We start from the raw sequence: 20,612 nt of genomic DNA on the forward strand, positions 1-20,612 counted from the left end.
TTTTGCCAGTCCTGTCTGGTCCAGTGACGGTGGGTTTGTGCCCATAGGGGACGTTGTTGCCAGTGATGTCTGGTGAGGACCTGCCTTACAACAGCCTACAAACCCTCAGTCCAGCCTCTCTCAGCCTATTGTGGACCGTCTGAGCACTGATGGAGGGATTGTGCGTTCTAGGTGTAACTCGGGCAGTTGTTGTTGCTATCCTGTACCTGTCCTGCAGGTGTGATGTTCGGATGTACCGATCCTGCGCAGGTGTCTGCCACTGCGAGGACAATCAGCTGTCTGTCCTGTCTCCCTGTAGCGCTGTCTTAGGCGTCTCACAGTACGGACATTGCCATTTATTGCCCTGGCCACATCTGCAGGCCTCATGCCTCCTTGCAACAAATTTCTAAGGCATGTTCACGCAGATGAGCAGGGACCCTGGGCATCTTTCTTTTGGTGTTTTTCAGTCAGTAGAAAGGGCTCTTTAGTGTCCTAAGTTTTCATAACTGTGACCTTAATAGACAGACATCCTAATGTCCTAGACAGACATTTCCTCCTAGACATCCTTGCCTACCGTCTGTAAGCTGTTAGTGTCTTAACCGTTCCACAGGTGCATGTTCATGAATTATTTATGGTTCATTGAACAAGCATGGAAAACAGTGTTTAAACCCTTTAGAATGAAGATCTATGAAGTTATTTGGATTTTTTCTAATTATCTTTGAAAGACAGGGTCCTGACAAAGGGCTTTTTGCTGAGTTTAGGTATACACACACACACACCCACAAGCACATTTACTGTAGATAAGTATACAGTAGCACCCACCCACAGATACACATTATGCTTACATGACAATCTCACTCACACACGAACGAACCCATTGCCAGGAGCTGGAGAATATAGGGGCCTCAAGAGAAAACACTTCAGATGTAGTTGAGGATTCCATTCAGCTTGCCACCACTCTGTCTCAAGTATCGGTAACCTTGCATGGAGAGCCCATTGATATTGAATAGAAAGTAAGAGTCCTTGAAAGCCCAACAAAGCACTGTAACTCTGTCATAACAGTATTGAATTGAACAACTTCTTGCCTGACACTGAACAAAATTCTCTTTTCCCGACTTGTCCAATTTTCCTTTTATTGGCATATTGCGGGAGGCATTTAAACAGCACTATCATTTAATCACGATCACCATTTAATCCAACTGAATGCACTCCAAATGTGCCAGCTTCTCCAGTATTGGTAAGTGGTTCGATAAGGTAGACCTTAGGTTTTCAACTATTTTCTTTCAAATGGACCCTGGATGATTTGGAAAGTGGTGGAGAAATAAGCTGATCACTACTGTAGTGTCTTTATTTGTGGTTTCTCTGAGACTGTGAGCAAATACCAGAGTTGGGTATTGTGAGGGACATCCTATTCATCGGCTGTCTGTAGGGAATGAGTGATTGCCATGTCAACTCTTACTGACATTTAGTCATTTCCTCTCGTGTGTGTGTGTGTGTGTGTGTGTGTGTGTGTGTGTGTGTAGATGCAGAGTGGAATGTTGGGCAGTAGTGGAGCAGCACTATCCCGGGCCATGCAGCAGCCTCCTCCTCAGCCGTCAGTGCCGCCTCTCGGCTCCTCCCAGCCTAGTCTACGCGCTCAAGTGCCTCAGTTTCTCACCCCTCAGGTACACACATCCACTATACCTCAGCCAAGTTCCTCTCCGTACACACACCACCTTGTTTTCTGTCTCCTCGTGACTCCTTTACTCTGTTTGAAGATATTTTGAGGTGTTCTGACCAACTCTCATCTCCTCTCTCTGTCTCCTTGTCCTCCCCTCCAGGTTCAAGCACAGCTCTTGCAGTTTGCTGCAAAAAACATTGGTCTGAACCCTGCACTTTTAACCTCACCAATAAACCCTCAACAAATGACCCTGTTGTACCAACTTCAGCAACTGCAAATGGTGAGTGAAAGCCAAAGTCCCCTGACTGCATTAGAAACGGGGTTCGTACTAATCGAACCAGACAGGATGGGCCGATCTGCATTAGAAACAGGGTTCGTACTAACCGAACCAGACAGGATGGGCCAATCTGCATTAGAAACCGGGTTTGTTCTAACCGAACCAGACAGGATGGGCCGATCTGCATTAGAAACGGGGTTCGTACTAACCGAACCAGACAGGATGGGCCAATCTGCATTAGAAACAGGGTTCGTACTAACCGAACCAGACAGGATGGGCCGGGCTCTATTAGAAACAGGGTTCGTACTAACCGAACCAGACAGGATGGGCCGGGCTCTATTAGAAACGGGGTTTGTACTAACTGAACCAGACAGGATGGGCCGGGCTCTATTAGAAACAGGGTTCGTACTAACTGAACCAGACAGGATGGGCTATTCTTATTGTATTTTTTATGGACACCCTCAGGGGTACCCCACAGTCTTTTGGATAAGGTGATGACCCTTTCTCTCTTTCTGTCTCTCTCACGTTGCGCCTCTCTTTCCATCTATTTTTCTTTCTTGCGCTCTCTCTCTGTGTGTGTGTGTTTCTAGGCGTACCAGCGTTTACAAATCCAGCAGCAGATGATGCAAGCTCAGCGCAACGTCTCCGGTCCCATCAGACAACAAGAGCAGCAAGTAAGAGGCCCCTGTTTCAACCCCAATACATTCTCATCACTGTGTGTGACCTTCTGGCTCGTTCCATTTGATTTCAATCACTTTTTGACCGCACTCCTTTTGATTTTGAACTAAACTTTCCATACGTATTTGCCCATGGTACAAGTGGTCAGAAAGTGAGAAGATGGAGCCACAAAAGTTGACCCATTTTGCATACCCCACCCTACCTACATCCATGTCTTCATCACTGGAGAAGATAAACAGTCATCATTTAAACGCTTACAAACTATTTTATAATTTCTTGAAAAATGTTAAGTATACAAAAAAAGAATATCCTTTACCGTCGTTGATCAAAAACCGCATGAACTCTGATTTTTGGGGGAGCATTTCTGAATATGTTGTAGCTTTGACCCTGTTTGACGTCATCTGAGGTTGTTGTTGTGCCCGCAATCGATTGAGACACGGCATGCTCTTGAATACAAGGTGTGTGTAATTTCAATCATAGAAACAGAATGGACATATCCCTTCAAACCGGTGCAATTTAGCTGGTACACCATTGACATTTGAATTGAAACGTTTACTTCCAATTACTACGACAAAGATGGCCGCTGGTCCACCCACCGTCGAATGTGAACATAAATGTCCTATTATTTGTTTTATTTCAATAGGTTTCCTATGGAGGACTAACAGTATAATGTACAACTGATATTCACCTTTCAAGTCAACATTCTGATGTGTGGACCTCGAACCATGTTTGTGCTACCATTTTGAAAGTTGACATTTAAAATGTATTCCCATTTTAGAACATCCACGCTGTGTTGAAGAGCATGGTGTGTCTCATGCTCTCAACCAACGCCGAAGATTATATCAAAATCGGGTCTAAGCTACATCTGCAATCACTTTACACATTTTTTGATCATTGACATAAAGTTAAAAATTACGCTTAAAAAAAATCTATAACAGCGTAGATATGTGCTATACATTGTATTGTGTGTGAGTGTTGAAATAGACCGGATATGCTTACTTAAAGTTGCAGGAGAAATGTGTTTGTCAAAAGCATCTCCAGTTGCTCAAACGTGCTATTTCTCTAGAATGTATGGAGAAGTAGTTACGGAAGTTGGTTGTTTCTGTGGTTGGATCCTTTTTTTCTTGCAAATTAGGAACTTCTTTAAAATAATCTGTGATAAGACACTAAAGCAGGGGTTCCAAAACGCTTTTGGCACACGACCCCATTTTGATATCTGAAAATTCTCATGACCCCAACCATATGGTTAACAGCCAGTGTTTTCTTCTTTAATTGGGGCTATGGCAGTCAATTGCAAAACATTCTAACAGTATTTCTGATATGTATTCTCAACTCGCCATCACGTATTTTTAATGTGGGCCTATGAGAGTCAATTACAAATTAGTCTGACATAAGATCAATTATCTCACCACCACTAATGATATGGGTGTACTTGATACATGTCGCGTCTGAGCTTCTTAAAGTCAAGGGAAGTGGTCCACAGTGCGCACCTCATCTCTCCTGTCACATCCAACCTGGATCCATATTTGTTTTGAATGCAGACGAGAGCACTGAATGGGCGTACTATGAGTTCTAATGCTCGGAGGGAGACAACACTGTATTCCCTTTTGTCAGGAACCAAAACTCCTCAATAGTGACCCGTGAATGCGTTGTCTGCAACATCACAGCTCGATCAGCTGTTCCTTTTCACTTACCGACGTGATCCTGGCTCAGTTGACATAAACGGATTTCGCTGATTTGGTCACTCATCTGTATCTTGATTGCTAGCTATAGCATCAATTCAGTGTTATCTGACAAAGGTATTGATGTCATTTTTCTGTGCCTCTGCTTCCCCACACGTTTTCACCATATCGATTGCGGTCGGTAACATCAGTCTCTGCAATAGTGTGTGGTTTCTTATTCATTGACCGTGAGAATGATTCAAGTGCAATGGTCAAGTGCGGCCTTTTCCCACGACCTAAAGGCGCTCTCTGGTTGAATTTATACTTTTAGATTTGAATAATTTTGATATAGATTTATGGTTAAACACATTTACAATGATTTTGAGAGACAAACCTGGCCCCATTTTCATAGATCCCTAGTTTGGGAACCGCCGCACTAAAGGCAGTCTTTTCCCACTAGATAAAGTGACTCTTGATGAGGTGCTGATTGTAGGAGTCATGCCATGGTCTGTTGGACTTGGTCATTGTAGCCTTATGCCCCCATTCTCTTTCTCTCTCCTTTGTCCCCCTCTTTTTCCCGTTCTGTTTCTTTCTCTCTTTCTCGCTCTCTTATGCTCCCCCCCCCCCCTCCCCCAGGTTGCACGTACAATCAATAACATGCAGCAGCAGATCCAACAGCACCAGCGTCAGCTGTACCAGGCCTTGCTGATGAAGCAGCAGCCCCCCGGCTCCCACTCCTCCTCCGGCCTGCACCCAGGCCAAGGCAAATCAGCCCTGGACTCGTTCCCAGGCCACCCCCAGGCTCCGGGCCTCTCCGACCTGCACACCAAAGAGCCGCATTCTTCTCCCAGCTCCTACAGCCCCTACCCCCTCTGTGAGTCCAGCACACAGGTCATACACACACATTGTCACTCAAACACGCACTCCTTCAGCCACTACGCTCTCGCTACTTCTCTCACAAACAAGCTGTTTGTATAACTAGTAAGCTTTATATATGTCAGTATAAGTCCCTGCAATGTCCTACTTTATCTATCTGGTTTGTGTTGAGCTTTGTATTCAATGTTAGATTTTTTTCTCTCTTAGCTGGACTCAATCTAAACATGAATGTAAACTGCATGGAGGTGGGGGGCCTGTCCATGAAGGAGCCTCCCCAGCCCCAGTCCCGTCTGTCTCAGTGGACCCACCCCAACTCCATGGACAGCCTCTCTGGAAACTCCTCCCACATGGAGGCCAACCTCAATAAGCACGGTAGGAGGAACACTAGGAACTGTAGGACAAAGTCCCATTCAATTCTGTTTTTCCCTCGAGGGCAATAAATATACACGCTGTCAAACAAGAAATCAATCTATTAGTCTTCTCGATAGCAAAATTGGGTTTGCTGCTCACTTAGTCGCTTTCTTCTAAGAAATAGTGACTTTGTTGACTCGCTCTGAATAACATTAACGTATTTCACACCAACTCTCTCACCACCCAACACAGACATTCTCTGGGTTTCTTTCACACGGTTTGGCATTCACAACAGACACGTTAACACTGGAAATATAACGTGTGAGCCACAAACACCACGTCCCCTAACCTCTCCCACTGTAGCGTGAGCATCAAGCTGCTGTTCTGCCCTTCTTATAGTAATCAACTTGCACCAGTAAACAGGCGTTGTCATTACTCAAAGGCTTTTGTATGTTTCCACATGTCTCAGTGATGAAACGGTGTGGGAAATCTCAACTGGAAGTATTTAGTAGGAAATCAGTTGTTTATATCTTTAGTGTCTTTAGTGTATCTTTTATATCTTTAGTGTTTAAATGACTATTTAAAATCCATATCTATTTCTCAAATGATGTCTCATGTTGGTATTCATCTTGATGTATCCTTGCGACCCAGTGTTCCTTTTGCCCTCCATACTGTTCTAAGAGCAACACTGACAACCACTCTTGCTTTGTCATGTTTTTAAGCCTCTATAATTGTCATTTATGTATTTTTGTATGCCAGTGGCTATATACAGTACCAGTCAAAAGTTTGGACACACTCATTCAAGGGTTTTTCTATTTTCTGCATTATAGAATAATAGTGAAGACAAACTATGAAATAACACATGGAATCATGTAGTAACCAAAAACGTGTTAAACAAATTTGAGATTCTGCAAAGAAGCCACCCTTTGCCTTGATGACAACTTTGCACACTCTTGGCATTCTCTCAACCAGCTTCCTCTGGAATGCTTTTCCAACCGTCTTGAAGGAGTTTCCACATATGCTGAGCACTTGTTGGCTGCTTTTCCTTCACTCTGCAGTCCAACTCATCCCAAACCATCTCAATTGGGTTGAGGTCAGGTGGTCAGGTAATTTCTCGACCTCAGTCTTCTCGACCTCAGGCTTTTTACTCCACACACAGAGATGCGTTCAAAGCTCTCCCCCGCCGTCCATTTGGCAAATCTGACCATAATTCTATCCTTCTGCTTACAAGCAAAAACTAAAGCAGGAAGTACCAGTGGCCTCGCTCAATACGGAAGTGGTCAGATGATGCGGATGCTAAACTACAGGACTGTTTTCCTAGCACAGACTGGAATATGTTCCGGGATTCATCCAATGGCATTGAGGAGTATACCACCTAAGTCACCGGCTTCATCCATAAGTGCATCGTCCCCACAGTGACCGTATTTACATATCCCAACCAGAAGTCATGGATTACAGGCAACAGATGAGCTAAATACCTTTTATGCTCGCATCGAGGCAAGTAACACTGAAGTATGCATGAGAGCACCAGATGTTCTTGACGACTGTGTGATAACGCTCTCGGTAGCCGATTTGAGCAAGACTTTTAAACGGGTCATATTCACAAAAACGCAGGGCCAGACGGATTACCAGGACGGTCCGCTCATGCTTTGAGTATGCAACTGGCAAGTGTCTTCACTGACATTTTCAACTTCTCCCTGACCAAGTCTGTAATACCTACATGTTTCAAGCAGACCGCCATAGTCCCTGTGCCCATGGAAGCGAAGGTAACTTGCCTAAATGATTACCACCGTGTAGCACTCACGTCGGTAGCCATGAAGTGCTTTGAAAGAATGATCATGGCTCACATCAACAGCATCCTCCCGGACAACCTAGCCCACTCCAATTTGCATACCGCCCCAACAGATCCACAGATGACGCAATCTCAATCACACTCCACACTGCCCTTTCCCACCTGAACAAAATAAACACCTATGTGAGAATGCTGTTCATTGACTACAGCTCAGCGTTCAACACCATAGTACCCATGAAGCCCATCACTAAGCTAAGGACCCTGGGACTAAACACCTCCCTCTGCAACTGGATCCTGGACTTCCTTACGGGCTGCCCTCAGGTGGTAAGGGTAGGCAACAATACATCTGCCACGCTGATCCTCAACACTTAGTCCCCCTCCTGTACTCCCTGATCACCCACGATTGCCTGGCCAGACACGACTCCAACACCGTCATTAAGTTTGCTGACGACACAACAGTGGTAGGCCTGATCACACGACAACAATGAGACAGCCTATAGGGAGGAGGTCAGAGACCAGGCAGTGTGGTGCTAGGACAACAACCTCTCCTTCAATGTGAGCAAGACAAAGGAGGACTACAGGAAAAGGCGGGCTGAACAGGCTCACATTAACATCGTGGGGGCTGTAGTGGAGCGGGTCGAGTTTCAAGTTCCTTGGTGTACACATCACCAACAAACTATCATGGTCCAAACACACCAAGACAGTTAAGAGGGCACGACAACACCTTTTCCCCCTCAAGTTTTGGCATGGGTCTCCAGATCCTTAAAGTTTTACAGCTGGACCATCGAGAGCATCCTGACCGGTTGCATCACTGCCTGGTACGGCAACTGCTCGGCATCTGACCGTAAGGCACTACAGAGGGTAGTGCGTATGACCCAGTACATCACTGCGGCCAAACTTCCTGCCATCCAGGACCTATATACTAGGCGATGTCAGGGGAAAGACCAAAAAATTGGCAGACTCCAGTCACCAAGTCATAGACTGTTTTCTCTGCTACCGCACGGCGAGCGGTACTGGAGCGCCAAGTCTAGGACCAAAAGGCTCCTTAACAGCTTCTACCCCCAAACCATAAAACTGCTGAACAAATCAATTGGCCATCGGACTATTTACAATGACCCTTCCATTTGTTTTGTACACTGCTGCTTCTCTCTGTTTATTATCTATGAATAGTGACTTCACCCCGACCTACATGTACAAGTTACCTCGACTAACCTGTACCCCCGCACATTGACTCGGTACCGGTAACCCCTGTATATAGCCTTGTTGTTTTGTTACTTTGTTTTGTTTTTTGTTTATTTGGTACATATTTTTCATAACTCTTTCTTGATATACTTGTTGTATTCGGCGCATGTGACAGTTTGATTTGATTTGTCCTTTTGAAAAACAAGTGATAGTCCCACTAAGCGCAAACCAGATGGGATGGCAGAGTGCTGTGGTAGCCATGCTGGTTAAGTGTGCTTGAATTCGAAATAAATCAGTGTCGCCAGCAAAGCACCATTACACCACAACCTCCATGCTTCGCGGTGGGAACCACACATGTGGAGATCATCCGTTCACCTACTCTGCGGCTCACAAAGACACGGTGGTTGGAACCAAAAATCTAAAATTTGGACTCATCAGAACAAAGGACACATTTCCACCGGTCTAATGTCCATTGCCTGTTTCTTGGCCCAAGCAAGTCTCATCTTCTTATTGGTGTCCTTTAGTCGTGGTTTCTATGCACCAATCGACCATGAAGGCCTGATTCACGCAGTCTTCTCTGAACAGTTGATGTTGCGATGTGTCTGTTACTTGAACCTTGAAGCATTTGGGCTGCAATCTTCTTCTTTTTTTGTTATCCCCTTTTCTCCCCAATTTTGTGGTATCCAATTGGTAGTTAGTCTAGTCCTATCGCTGCAACTCCCGTACGTACTCGGGAGAGGCGAAGGTCGAGAGACATGCGTCCTCCGAAACACAGCACCGCCAAGCCACACTGCTTCTTGACACAATGCCTGCTTAACCCAGAAGCCAGCTGCACCAATGTGTCCGAGGAAACAATGCACACCTGGCGACCGTGTCAGCGTGCATGCGCTCGGCCCGCCACAGGACTTGCTAGAGCGCTATGGGACACGGACTTGCCGGCTGGCCAAACCCTCCCCTAACCCGGATGACGCTGGGCCAATTGTGTGCCGCCCCATGGGACTCCCGGTCGCGGCTGTCTGCGACAGAGCCTGGACTCGAACCAGGATCTCTAGTGGCACAGCTATCACTGCGATGCAGTGGCTTAGTGGGCTGAAATTTCTGAGTCTGGTAACAATTAACTTATCCTCTACAGCAGAGGTTACTCTGGGTCTTCCTTCTGTATACCACCCCTAACATGTCACAACACAACTGATTGGCTGAAACGCTTTAAGAACGCAAATTAACTTTTAACAAGGAACACCTGTTAATTGAAATGCATTCCAGGTGACTACCTCATGAAGCTGGTTGAGAGAATTATTCTACAATGTAGAAAATAGTAAAAAAATAAAGAAACTCATGAGTAGATGTGTCAACTTCTGACTTGTACTGTATGTATTTTAAATGTCAAATAAATAAATTAATTAATTCCTTTGACTTTTCCTAGGTGCCATTTCTGCTGCTTCTAATCTGGGCCCCCCTGGAAAGCCCCCCCACATGGATGACTCCTACAGCCCCTACAGTATGATGGGTGGGTCTGAGTCCCCCACCTCCCCCCTGGTTCCCCCTGACAGCTGGGGCCAGGGACCGGGAAAGAGCCCCAAGGACCAGATCACCAACGGAACAAATATCAACTGGCCCCCAGGTTGGTAGAGAAGACCGACATTCCTAACTCCCTTTCAATCAGATCAAACTTTATTTCACACATGATCCTGACACACTTTACTGATGGAGGACAAAGAAAAGCGATTTAAAACTCTTCTAAACTCTTTTGATTTTAGAAAGATAAACGCATTTAAATTGTTCCCCACAACATGTGAGTTTTAAACTGTATTGTCCTCCATGTTGTCGTCTCAGAGTTCTGTCCAGGCGTGCCCTGGAAGGGCCTGCAGAACATTGACCCTGAGAACGACCCCAACATGACCCCAGGAAGTGTTCCCAGCGGCCCCACCATCAACACCAACATCCAGGACGTCAACCGCTACCTGCTCCGGGACCGCAGCGGAGGTGAGGAGGGGGGGTCTATCAGGGAGACAGGGTCTGGAGATAGTTGGCTTTAAGATACACGGATCGTCAAATAGACTATATACATTCATTAACAGGGCAGGTCTCACATGTGTTGACTTGTATTACTGTGTTGACATTTCACTGTATTGACAACTTTAAGCTTATATCCTATTCCTTTCCATGGCACTGAAGGGGTTACAGTACTACCTCACTTGTTGTGACCGTGCCACCCAGTAGCACAGGTCCTATTGTATTTATACTTTCTTTAAATCAAGTTGTACATGTTTCTTTCCCCACCACCCCCTCTGTCCATAACAATGGGCCACCACGACTAGGCTCCTCCCCTCCTTCACCGCCTCAGAACGGGGCTCTGCCCCCGTCCATGGACTGGCCAGTCAGTGGCTGCTTCACTAGCTCTTTCAGTCTGTCCTCCCCGGATGAGGAGAGTGCAGGTACAGACCACAGCCCCCTATGTGGACAAGCTGACCCATGGTCCCCATGCTTGACCCCCCTTCTTTCCCCTAATTACCACCATAGCAACACACCTTTATCCTATTGTTTGTGTGTGGTCTGTGTTTGTTGAGTGTTACGGTAGATAAGTCCTTCCTTTGCCAAATGTAATCCTACTACCAACTACCCAGTGCTGGTGTATCAAGTGCTCCACGATGTGATTGCATTGTGCTCCTCATGGAATTAAAAGTTTGAGTGTTTGAATTAAGAAATGCTTTGAATGTTGTGGCTCTAGACCCCTATGCATAAGCATGTGTTGACGTGACATTTTTGTTGCCGCTAAGCAACCCACTGAGAATTGTTATGAATATTTAAAAACGGTCCCCTTTTTAAATGTCTGAGTGACCCGCATTCTGTTTTTACCTTCATGTTTCCTGTAGTCCTCAGTGTGATCTCCGATATGAAACATATAAACCCATGAAGCCGAGGTTTATTGTTGATGAACAAGTCTTAATGTGGGGGGACTTTTAAACTTTGCATCTGCCCAAAGTTAGATGTCTAAGAATCTTTCTAATAGCAGATTATAGGCCTACATAAATGACCTCATTCTGTCATAGAACATAGGCTTCCACAGAGGGTCTCCATCTCTACAACAGTATCTCATAGGTTCCCCTCTTCTCTCTCTCGCTCTCAGGTAAACTATCTGACATGAAGTCCACCTGGTCCCCGGGGCCCATCTCCCACCCCTCCCAGGCCTCTCTGTCCCACGAGCTGTGGAAGGTCCCCCAGGGGCCCCGCAACAACACAGCCCCCTCCAGGCCACCTCCGGGCCTCACCAACCCCACCAAGCCCTCCTCCACCTGGGGAGGAAACTCCCTGGGCCTGGCCCAAGGCTGGAGCAGCTCATACACCTCAGGTGAGATGCCACAGTAGAACTCCTCAGCCTGAAATATAGACCGGGGGAGTTGCTCTGTAAGAAGACTGGAAAGACTTAAACCTGGTAATATACCTAGTAGAGAGAAATCAATGAACGCTGTGGTTTGGAGTTAGTCATTTTGAGATTAGATTTTTAAAGTCAATTCATGACTTGATGCTCATTGAAAAGCATTGACTCTGGAATTGAGCTGACCCTATATGTTCGACTACACTACCTTGTGCTTTGTCAACACCCTACCCTAACATAATGTTTTTGACACATTTACCTAAAGAAGCATAGTGTAGGAAACCACATAGGCGTGTCATTTTCCTAGGTGTGTTCATTGTAGAGTGTGATTCTCCCCCACTATGTTTTGAGCTCCTCTCCCCTCGTCACTCGCTGTAGCAAGGTGGAGCAATACACACCCCGCTGTGGTTAGAGGCCCTTGTCAAACTGAAGTCTTGCAGCTTACCAGATGAGACTTAAAGGACTTTTGTCATGTCTTCAAAGAGAACCTAAACCGTGTGACCTTATTTTGACATGAGTCCTAAGGTCACACTAAGGTAATAGTACAAGTGTAAAAGTGCTTACATGAGACAATGAAAATATGTAATTTTGATAAAAAGAACATCCATAGACAAAAACAATGGACAACTTATGAACATGCATACAAATATGTTGTCATCAATAGAAGACAAGTTATTGACCAAAAATGATTGCTTTATATTTTATGTGGACCTGAATATTGACTGATCATGTTCCCTTCTCTGTTTCTCTCAGAGGGCACAACCTGGAGCACAGACAGCTCCAACAGGACCAGTAGCTGGCTGGTACTGAGGAACCTCACCCCCCAGATAGACGGCTCCACCCTGCGGACGCTGTGCATGCAGCACGGCCCCCTCATCACATTCCACCTCTTCCTGACCCAGGGAAACGCTGTGGTGCGATACAGCTCCAAGGAGGAGGCTGCCAAGGCCCAGAAGTCCCTGCACATGTAAGACTACCGAACTTGAATGGGGAAAACCAATCTGGATTTTGTGTCGTCATGATGATGTGGCCGGTGACTCGTTTGCTTCTTGAAAGTCCAATATCGTGTGAACTTGACTGCTGACACAAAAAAGCATTGTGGGACTGTATCAGTGGACTAATGAAAAAAAAATACCAAAAGATAGTTTTGGAATGGGCTTTCTCTATTATCCATACTCTATGCTCTTCAGGGTAGTGATTATCTCAGTCTGACCTTAAACAAAACCCAAAATATTGTCTCAACTTCTAGGCTATATACATCTCACTGACAAAATATCAAAGCATATAAAGAAATGCTTGTACTGTACTTCACTACGTGTAAGAAAATCCATGTTGATACTATAACAACTGTAAGTATGTGATATATAACTGAGCCCTGTCCTCTTAGGTGTGTGCTGGGGAACACCACCATCCTGGCAGAGTTTGCTGGGGAGGAGGAGGTGAACCGCTACTTTGCGCAAGGCCAGCAGCAGCAGCAGCTCCCGCCCACCACCAGTTGGCAGCCCAACCCCGGCACCAATCAGACGCGCATGGGCGGAGGCTCACAGCAGCACGCCATTGGCCATCACTGGAGCAGCGGCGGCCTGGGGGGAGGAGCCAAGACCGGCGGAGGCGGAGACCTGCTGTGGGGGGGTGTGCCCCAGTACTCCAGCCTGTGGGGGCCCCCTAGTGTCGATGATAGTCGCGGCGTCATCGGGAGCCCCAACCCCATCAACACGCTGTTGCCAGGCGACCTGCTGAGTGGAGAGTCCATGTAGGACAACACACTAACAAACCAACCATGAGGATGAATGTTTCAACGCTGGAACAGACAGTGGAAAAATAATAATAAATACACAAAAAAAATGACAATGAACAGGAACAAAACCAAGCAAATCATGTGGCGATAATCAGTATCAACGGAACTGTGAATCGTGTACCGGAAGGCTGGGGGCGACGACACAAGACTGCTGACCCCTACGCCCTTCGGTTTTTACGTTTTTTTCCCCCTTCTTTTTTAAAGGGGATTTTGTTTTTAGTATTTGATAAATGTTGGAAGCAAACAAAAATGAAATGCCGAAAAGACTCAATGAAGAGAGAACCATTAAGTGTTTTTAAGTTTTCCATGAATATCGCACATTCTGTGTGAAGTGTTTTAAGGAGAAGCAATCGAAGAAGCTGCCATTTTGAATCTTTCCTTTGCCCACGAAACTCCAAATTGATTAAAAAAAGACCATTCCCAGCATGCCTGTGGCCAATGATGTGGCTCAAAGACCTTTTACTTATGTTATTGTTTTGTTTCCAAGCACTAATATTAGCCTTAAGTGCTCTACTGCAGCCCAGGTCCTCCTTCAATCTCAAGCCTTTTTCATTGTTTTGAAACTCAAGAGAAATTGTGAGTTTGAAAGCTTGCACAATTCCCATCTCTGAGCCAGTGAATGGAACAGAACAAGTGTGATCAACCAAGGTCGTATTCACTAGGAACGAAACGGAAGCAAGCGGACTGAAACTGAGGGACTACCTGAACTTTGTCCAATAAGAAATGCTTGTTTTCGCATGCTGTTGCAAAACGTTTTGCCACGTGTGCACCTAATGAATATGACCCCAAGTCACTCGGCAGTATGAGGCCTGTCAACACTGACCCAACCGATCATCAGTTAAAACCTTTTTCTGTTTTTTTGGTCGTTCATTTGTTCTTAAAGGGATTTACACTGCTGTTTTTGTTCTTTTTGTATATGAGGCGCATTTTTATATCTATCGCAACATAAGCTGAGAGATTATTACACATCGACCGACCTAGCTGCGTCTGTTTTATGTGTGTACTTGAGTATATGTCTGATGGAACCTAATCATTCACGTCTGGGAGTTCAGATTACCACTGCTCAGAAGAACTACGACTTCAGCTATACTCACCTAACGAGACTTACAGGTGCTTCTTGTCAATTATTAACATTATTTGTCGGTTCCGTTGTTGACCCTCGTCCCCATTATGGACCACCAGTTTCTGGAAACGACGACAAAAAAAACCCGCTTCAACTTGATGTGACAGTTACATTGTGCAATATATACGCCAGACCCTTCTTCTTCCGTCCACGCTCAAGTCGAAACAGGAACTGGTTTCTTTACATTTTTCGTTCTTGATATTTGTTGTCATTGATCAAAGCAAAGAACTTAAGAACTACAGAAACTTTACCTTTTCTAATTTTTGATTCCCACCAGGCCACCCTCTTGACCCCCCCCCCCCCCCCCATGAAAAACTGTTGCGTTAACTCTTGCCGGAGAGGAGGAGCGAGGATGGTCTTACTATTATAACTGTGTGTTCAGAAACTGTCTCTGCAGCCCTGAAACTCCTCATACGTAAACATTGAACTGGGGTACATGAGAAAGCACCATCAGAAAGCCCTTCCTCTCCCAGTTGCCACACCGAACAGACTGAATCCAGATGGGGAAGTCACTGGAGATCTGGCACAATACCAAATAAGAGGGGTTTCTCCTAATGCAGTAGATCTACTACGAGTGTTCCTTGTATTTGGTACTGTACAAAAATGTAAAAGATAGACTAAGTAACCTTTTGTCTATTTCAAAGGGTTTTATCATAGCACTTATGAAGAGAGCTAAACGCTTCAACTTGCAAACCAATAAATCAGATAAATGGAGCAGCAACTTTGAAAACTGAAAAAAAAAGACACAAAAAAGAACTCTTGCTCTTTTTGTACTGTATCTATACTTGGAAATAACTTCTGGTATTGGTTTGTTTCTCTTTGGTCCAAGGACTTGTATGAACTTTAAAATGGTAGCAGGATGAAGAGAAGAGAAAAAAAGGAAGTCTACTTTTATCTGACAAAAAAAAAAGTCTGCAGTGTTTGATTTTTTTCTAAAGACATTTTCTTTTAACTATATCAAAGTGAATATCACTGTTACTCCAAAATGTTTAGCCTTTTTCTTGTCTGGAGACGCTAGACATGCAATGTTACCTGTCTCCGGCCAACGGTCGGTCGGCGTGGGGAGGGGGACGGTGACGGTCCACTGAGTGCCTCTCTGCTGTGGTGCCCATGGCGATGGTCGCTAGGCAAGGCTACCCCCACAGCAGCATTTCCTCCTGGGCTGGCACCAAGCTCTCCCATTGGACACCCTCAGCCCGGCAGGAAACCACGCTCCCTCCAAGACTGGCCAATCAGCACGGAGCTAGCTAGCTAACGACCGCGCCAGCAGCACTCGACCTCGTCTCAACCAACCCTCTCCATTTCCCCTAATCTTCTTTCACACAAAGATCACTTTAGCTGGAAGTCAAGAGACAGTCAAATTTCTGGAATTTTGCCAGTGTTTGATGAATTTTATTTAGTTTTCGTTTGACGTTATGTATTTTTTGATTTGTTATTTTTGTCTACATGCAGTGGTCTTTTCAAGATGGCTGCTTGAAACTAGCCCTTTTCACTGTTCATATGCAGAAACACTTTGGTCAGAGGTGCCTCTGTATGTTCATCCTGTGTATTGAATGCAAACGAGGATCAATACTACAGCCCGTCATTGATTGTCTATTATTAGTTAGTATCTTAACTGATTGATTGATCATTGCTTTGTTTTGGACAGTATTCTGTAGTACTTCCAGGTAGTATCTCAAGACGTGTAAGTTAGACCAATAGGGTGTCTCAGATGGGTGAGTGTGTCCTGCCTGACCCTAGCTGCTCCACCTGGGTTCCACCAGGGCTGTCCCCTCTCGCCCCCTCACACAGCTGCTACGCTACACCCTCCAGTCCCCTCCAAAGCAACCAACCTAGACCACGGCCATGGCCCTCCCCTTGACCAGACATAAACAGTCAGTTCTGTTTCTATGCAAAAGACTAGAGGCTGCGGGCCCTTTATAGCCAACGTGCCAATCCTGCCTTAAGGGTTGAGCACCGACTCACAGAGCTAGACCCAACAACCTCCTGATGTATGTACCCTTCGGCACTTAGAATATGTCCGCTCCTGGTCCTTATAGCTGGGTTTAAACCACAACACTGTCGTATTCCAAACTTCCACCCTCCCTCTATGGGGAGTTAGTACCACTGGAGTGGAGGTATAGTAGGCCTCTCTTTACTGTGCTGAAGAAGACTGATCTCCTGTCAGCTTGATCTCAGGGTAGGAGACGACGTTAAAAGATGCAGCTCTCTGTATGTATGTCCTTTTGCTGTAGTATAAGAGAGCCAAGTTCTACACTAACTAATGGCAAGCTGTGCAGTAGTACTATAGTCTTGTTTTGGCTGGAGAATTGTTTTTGGGAACGGGATAGTAATGAATTCCCTTCCCAACTATAGGCCTACTGTAATGTTACAATGTAGAGGCCCATTATGCATGTAACATGCCAATGTTATCCTATGTGCCAATACAATCAAATTATATAGATCTCAAACTAGCCCATGTTATACGATCTGGAGAAAGAGCTCTTCTCTTCCCAGGATGGAGGATCTTTGATAACCTTTGTGATGGAGGATCTTTGATTTACCTTTGTGATGGAGGCTCTTTGATTTACCTTTGTGATGGAGGCAGGGGGGCAGGAGGGATCAAACAGATGGGTGGGGGCAACACACCTCATCCTGAACTACTGAGATAATATGGCCGGGTCTCAAATGGCACCCTGTTCACTATGTAGTGCATTATATAGGGACATAGGGTGCCATTTGTGGGGAATGCCCTGTTGTCGAGGATATAATCGTTACTAAGTTTGGGGGATCCAAGTATCCTACGGTGCACAGTCAGTTTGATGTTGGGTAATCCTGGGTACATATTTTTTTAAACCAAAAATGAATTTCTTGCATTTTAACGTAATTTTAATATGAAGTTTGACAAAAAATCTTTTTAAAAAAATGTTTAAAAAAATAAACAGACTAAAATAAATAAAAGATCTATAATATGTTAAAACTTAAGCTCTGCACTTCTAGCTGAAATGTCTCCAGTCCAGCAACCTCTAACTTCTACCATCCAGGGAGTCAGAATGCAGGCTGGGGAGCCTTTTTGTGGATGCTGTATTTATCCTATTTGTTAGTGTTTCCTCTCAAAGCGGACCCACAACTGTATATTTCCACAGACCCAGATGACTTCGGGCCCACTGTATCAGCCCAGGTCGCTCGCCTCACTGTGTCTGCGGTAGGCAACGAGAGGGGGCGCATTTCAAAAGGTACAAAGTCTTTAAAAAAAAAAAATACTAAAATGGCATAAGGCTACCTTTTTGGGACTGTTTGGCGTCCTGCAGCACACTAGCAAAAATCACTATTGCCTGTTTCTGTAACTGCCTTGATCCAAGCTCAGAGAGACCAATTAGCCGGGTGGGGGCCTCCAAACGTCCGCTCGGTGTGTGTGTGCACCAGCACTGAGGGGCACGCCATGCTCTCTCTCTACTGCTTAACTATAGATATATACGGATATGTACGTACGGTGTGTGGTAGGTAGCACATCAACAGACACCTTGGATCTCAATCTCTAAAACCTTTTTATTCCTTTTAAAAGGTCTGGGTTCAATACAAACTGAAGATGAGCAATATGTATTCCCCCCGCAAATAAGTGATATGAAGGAAATGGAATGGGGTTAGGGGTTAAACTGGTACTTGATGGATCATGAGTAATGTCTTTCCTACCTGGAGTTGGATATGCACGTTCTGGATTTATGAACATATTACAGTAAGTACCTTGAACTACTTGTACTGTATGTGAATTTGTCTAAATAACCCAACCTGAAATCACCTGTTTTTTAAATGCATACTTTCCCAGTAGAGAAAAATATCATTAAACATATCAACACAAAAATATAAACACAAATACTTGAATCAAGGAGCGCCAATAACGTAATGTGAAGTCTCTTTTGTAGAAAGAAAAAAAGAAAAAAAAACAAATTGACTAGTACACTTCCAAGCTTTTTGAGGTCATCAATTAAAAAATATATAAAAAATAAAAAGATTGGAGAAAAAAAGTGCAAAAATCATTTGGTTGTGTGCTTGAAAGTCAAATGTATGTGTGCAAACAACTGTGTGCTTGGCAGGCTTAGGACTGCTGTCATGTTCCATTCAGTATGTTGTGTATTGACATTGTTGTCTGTTCTTTTATTCAGTTTATTTGTTGCTTGTCAAAACTATATTCTGATAGACATTTATCTTCTAACGTTGCACTGAGTGTCTTCTACCCCTCACTCAGCTAATCGTAGACAAACGAGGGGAGAGGGTGACAATTCATGTGTAAATGTTTACTCAAGGACTTAATGGAAAAAAAGTTTTTGTTTTATCTGTAAAATGTTTATCTACCTTATAGTGGCTTTTATTGTGGAATAATCCAAAACAAGGATTATCATTGAGTATTGCACCATTTTGTTCTGATTACATACAAATGTAATGAAAAAAAGACAAAAAAAATGATCTAAGAATTGTGGCCATAGATAGGACTAGTAATCTCTGTTAACTTCATGGAGAAAGGGATCATGTGGGGAGATGAGTTTGTTACAGGACTCATTTCAGAGGTGCCTATCTTTTTCTTTATGCATAGCCACCTGTCGTTTACAAACATGTCATTTGTCTGAAGTTGAGGAAAAAGGAATTTAGAAGAAATGTTGAAAAATACTAATTCCATCTTCCATCAAAAAATGAACATAAAACAAACTTTGCAAAATGAAGATTTATGCTACTTTCAGAACTCTGGGATTGATCAGTGTTGTCGTATTTCAATTTCTAATTTCTCTTTTTTGATGTCGACAGACTGTATGTATTGATTTATTTGAATTTAGTCTTGTAAAAAGACAACGCAATTTGCTCACTATCTTGCACACTCGTAAAGATGTGGATCTTGTCTCGGAAAGGCCAGGATTTCCAGAGTTCAAACTCCGCCATTTGTATTTAAATTTGAGAGTTATAAATTACAATAACTTTGAGAAATGTAACTCCAGGCACTGAAAGTTAGGGATTTAAATAGAATATGATATACCATTGCTTCTAAAAATCCATAGCGGTTACATAATTTACCAAATAAATGACTGAAAATGAACTTTGAGAGAGAAAAAGTGGAGTGCTTTACATGTAAACAAAATTGATCAGTGGTTTTAATTGTCAAAAGGCAGTGATAGTTTTACTTATGCATTTTCTTTGCGGTTCCATCCTGTAACTTTCAGGAGCTTTGTGCATTACTGTCTCTGTTCCTGTGGCAGGTATTCAATGAGTTAAGAGATTCTGTCTAATAGATGGTTTTCAGGAGACAGATTTGAAGTGGAGAGGGAGGGGGGGGATAGCTGGTTTTTAAAGGATCATGATCTATGCACAAGTGGGAGGGAGAGTCTAGGCCTTCTTTTCTCTTGGGGCCTGGGACTTGTACTCTGGGGTTCAGGGTTTGATGTAGGGGTGTGTCTTTGTGCTACAAATTTGCTATGTTAGATTTTCTTCCCCCTCATCAGATTTATGGCAAAACTTTCTATTGCTTCGCCATGCTGTGTAATCCTTAAGCAATGAGCGCTTATCCTTCTGCTAAAGCACTGTGGGTTATACTGAGAAAAAGCCCATGACTTTTAAGGCGGTCTGGTTTTTGTAGGGGGGGGTGGTACTCTGCCTTTTTATTTTAAAAAAACATTAAGGAGAAATGTCTGTACTGAGAAAGTTGTGGCTTTATGTTTATTTTTCTCCTCATAGAATGTGATTGTTAATGACATGCACCGGAAAAAAACATGTTTCATGGAGCTTCTTTCGGAATATATTAATAAATTGACATTTTTCTTGGCTGTTAAAGCGTCTTGTCGATTTCTTGTGGGCATTTAGTATTAATGCACCTCTAGCGACACAAGCCACAAC

The 20,612-nt window shown here is 44.2% G+C and overlaps 1 protein-coding gene across 4 annotated transcripts in view; it reads left to right on the plus strand.

Moving 5' to 3' along the window:
• Positions 1 to 20,549, plus strand: part of LOC129836567 (trinucleotide repeat-containing gene 6C protein-like) — a 187,583-nt gene extending 167,034 nt beyond the window's left edge. For all 4 annotated transcript variants that reach the window (XM_055902904.1, XM_055902903.1, XM_055902907.1 and 1 more), the window contains 10 exons: positions 1,503 to 1,643; positions 1,800 to 1,919; positions 2,507 to 2,590; positions 4,892 to 5,129; positions 5,339 to 5,503; positions 9,880 to 10,077; positions 10,290 to 10,439; positions 11,584 to 11,805; positions 12,586 to 12,799; positions 13,220 to 20,549. In XM_055902904.1, the coding sequence (XP_055758879.1) occupies positions 1,503 to 1,643; positions 1,800 to 1,919; positions 2,507 to 2,590; positions 4,892 to 5,129; positions 5,339 to 5,503; positions 9,880 to 10,077; positions 10,290 to 10,439; positions 11,584 to 11,805; positions 12,586 to 12,799; positions 13,220 to 13,589 (1,902 nt within the window). In that variant the 3' untranslated portion in view covers positions 13,590 to 20,549. The remainder of the gene's footprint in view (positions 1 to 1,502; positions 1,644 to 1,799; positions 1,920 to 2,506; positions 2,591 to 4,891; positions 5,130 to 5,338; positions 5,504 to 9,879; positions 10,078 to 10,289; positions 10,440 to 11,583; positions 11,806 to 12,585; positions 12,800 to 13,219) is intronic.
• Positions 20,550 to 20,612: the final 63 nt, after the last annotated feature.

This window comes from Salvelinus fontinalis, chromosome 3 (genome assembly GCF_029448725.1).
Source record: "Salvelinus fontinalis isolate EN_2023a chromosome 3, ASM2944872v1, whole genome shotgun sequence".
NCBI lineage: Eukaryota > Metazoa > Chordata > Actinopteri > Salmoniformes > Salmonidae > Salvelinus > Salvelinus fontinalis.